General features: G+C 32.6%; 1 protein-coding gene across 1 annotated transcript in view; it reads right to left on the bottom strand.

The window, feature by feature from the left end:
* Nucleotides 1-1529, bottom strand: part of LOAG_18907 (hypothetical protein) — a gene marked incomplete at both ends in the record, with an annotated part of 3139 nt that extends 1610 nt beyond the window's left edge. The window contains 3 exons of the mRNA XM_020451569.1: nucleotides 486-683; nucleotides 876-1028; nucleotides 1331-1529. Coding sequence (XP_020304635.1) covers nucleotides 486-683; nucleotides 876-1028; nucleotides 1331-1529 — 550 coding nt within the window. The remainder of the gene's footprint in view (nucleotides 1-485; nucleotides 684-875; nucleotides 1029-1330) is intronic.
* Nucleotides 1530-1840: the final 311 nt, after the last annotated feature.

Here is a 1840-nt window from a genome sequence, read left to right as displayed (position 1 = left end):
TTTTTTATATTCCTCATTCTTCCATTATCATTTTCCGATCTTTGAGCCGGCAGTTGATGAATTCGGTTTTGGACTATTCGGAGAATGTGATGATTTGCATGAACTGAAACTGGCGTTGCGTTGGTATTAAATGTTAGAGGCTAAAGACATAGTTTCGACGATACAGAGAGTGTAAGGATTTGCAATAAATTAAAACTGGCGGATTATTGGTATTAAACGCTATATCAAGAGGATTAATTGATGGATAAAATGGTGTTGCCCGTGATACTGTTTGTTGGCCTAAAATATGCTCAATTTTCGTTTTTAAACTAATCTCTGAAATTGAATAATGAAATGTATTAACAGTCTTATTAATAATAATAGTCTTATGATAAATGTAATCATTATGTAATGATTTTTCTTCACTTTCATCAATGAAAATTGATTAAAGAATTACATGAAATTAATCTATCTAACTGTTTACCATTGTAAGTAATAAGACGAACTTAGCAAATTTGTTGTCGGGAACGCGGTAAATGGCAAGGTGAATCGGTATTTTTCTTTCGTTTTTGTTACACTTTTCGGTTTTCGTCGTGGTCGATACTTATAATCCGGATGTTCTTTCATATGTAATGCTCGTAAACGTTTTGCTTCATCTATAAACGGCCTTTTTTCCGCATCACAAAGTTGCTTCCATTCTGCACCTGAAATTTAAGAGAAGACAACTTCGAGTAAATGTTATGCTAAAAGTCATTTGATTTCATAATAAATTGCAGAAAACAAATCAAAGCGTGCAAATGAACTGATTCCGAGATATCGTAAATCAGCAATGAGTCCTTTAAAAAACTATCAATTTCATACAGTCTTTTGAAAATATTAAATTATAAAATTCTAACCCAAACGTTTGCTAATTTCGCTATTATGCATTTTTGGATTATCTTGCGCCATTTTTCGTCGTTGTCCCCGAGACCAAACCATAAAAGCATTCATTGGTCGTTTCACATGCGATTCCATTGACATTTTACCAGAACCAAGACCAACTGCATGACCTGGAAAGGAAATAAATCCGTTCATTTTGCACCAGCGAAAACCAAAGCATAGCGGTTACTATCATCCACAGTAGTTAAAACTGTAGGTTAATGATAATTATCGATGCAGGAACTAGAGTTACTCTATTAAAATAATAACGAAACTATTAAACATTACCTCAAAAAAAAATTTTAAACGAAAATTTGTGAAGTAATTAAATAAAAAAGTGAAAATAAATGAAAAATCATGCCTATTAATGAGCTTTAATTAACTGCTTATTCATTCAGTGATAACGGATACCATATAAATTGAAAATACTTACTAGTAGCTGAAGAACGACCACCATCTGAAGATACAGATCCAAGATCATCATCATCATAATTCAATAATTCATCATCACGTTGATGATGACTGTGTAATTTGTGAGCTGTAGCAATTCCTGTCGCTGATATATTAACCGGTATGGTTGATGCTGATGGTGTCGTTACGATCGATGGATAAAGCATAGTTAATTCGGTCATCAGGACTAATGATAATGATAATTTCGATGATAGTATCGAATCAAATTACTCAAACTAATCCAAGTTCACTGTTTCGTTCCCTTTTTTCTCCTGAAGAGTCTTTTTTCTCGTTTAAAATAATAACGAAACGAAATTTTGTTTTCGCAAACAATACTTTCGAAAGTAAAATTACGTGATAATTTGTGACAATTATCTAGTCAACAAGTTTTTTTCCTCTTCCATCCTCCTTTTTTTTCCCTCAGTAACAGAAACCAAATATTCAGTAACACCCTCAAGGTCATAGGTTATGCATGCTCAATCAAATTATGAAT

This window comes from Loa loa (genome assembly GCF_000183805.2).
Source record: "Loa loa unplaced genomic scaffold supercont3.669, whole genome shotgun sequence".
Classification (NCBI taxonomy): Eukaryota; Metazoa; Nematoda; class Chromadorea; order Rhabditida; family Onchocercidae; genus Loa; species Loa loa.
The sequence above is the reverse complement of the archived record's forward strand: the minus strand, read 5'-3'. Positions and strand labels throughout refer to the sequence as shown.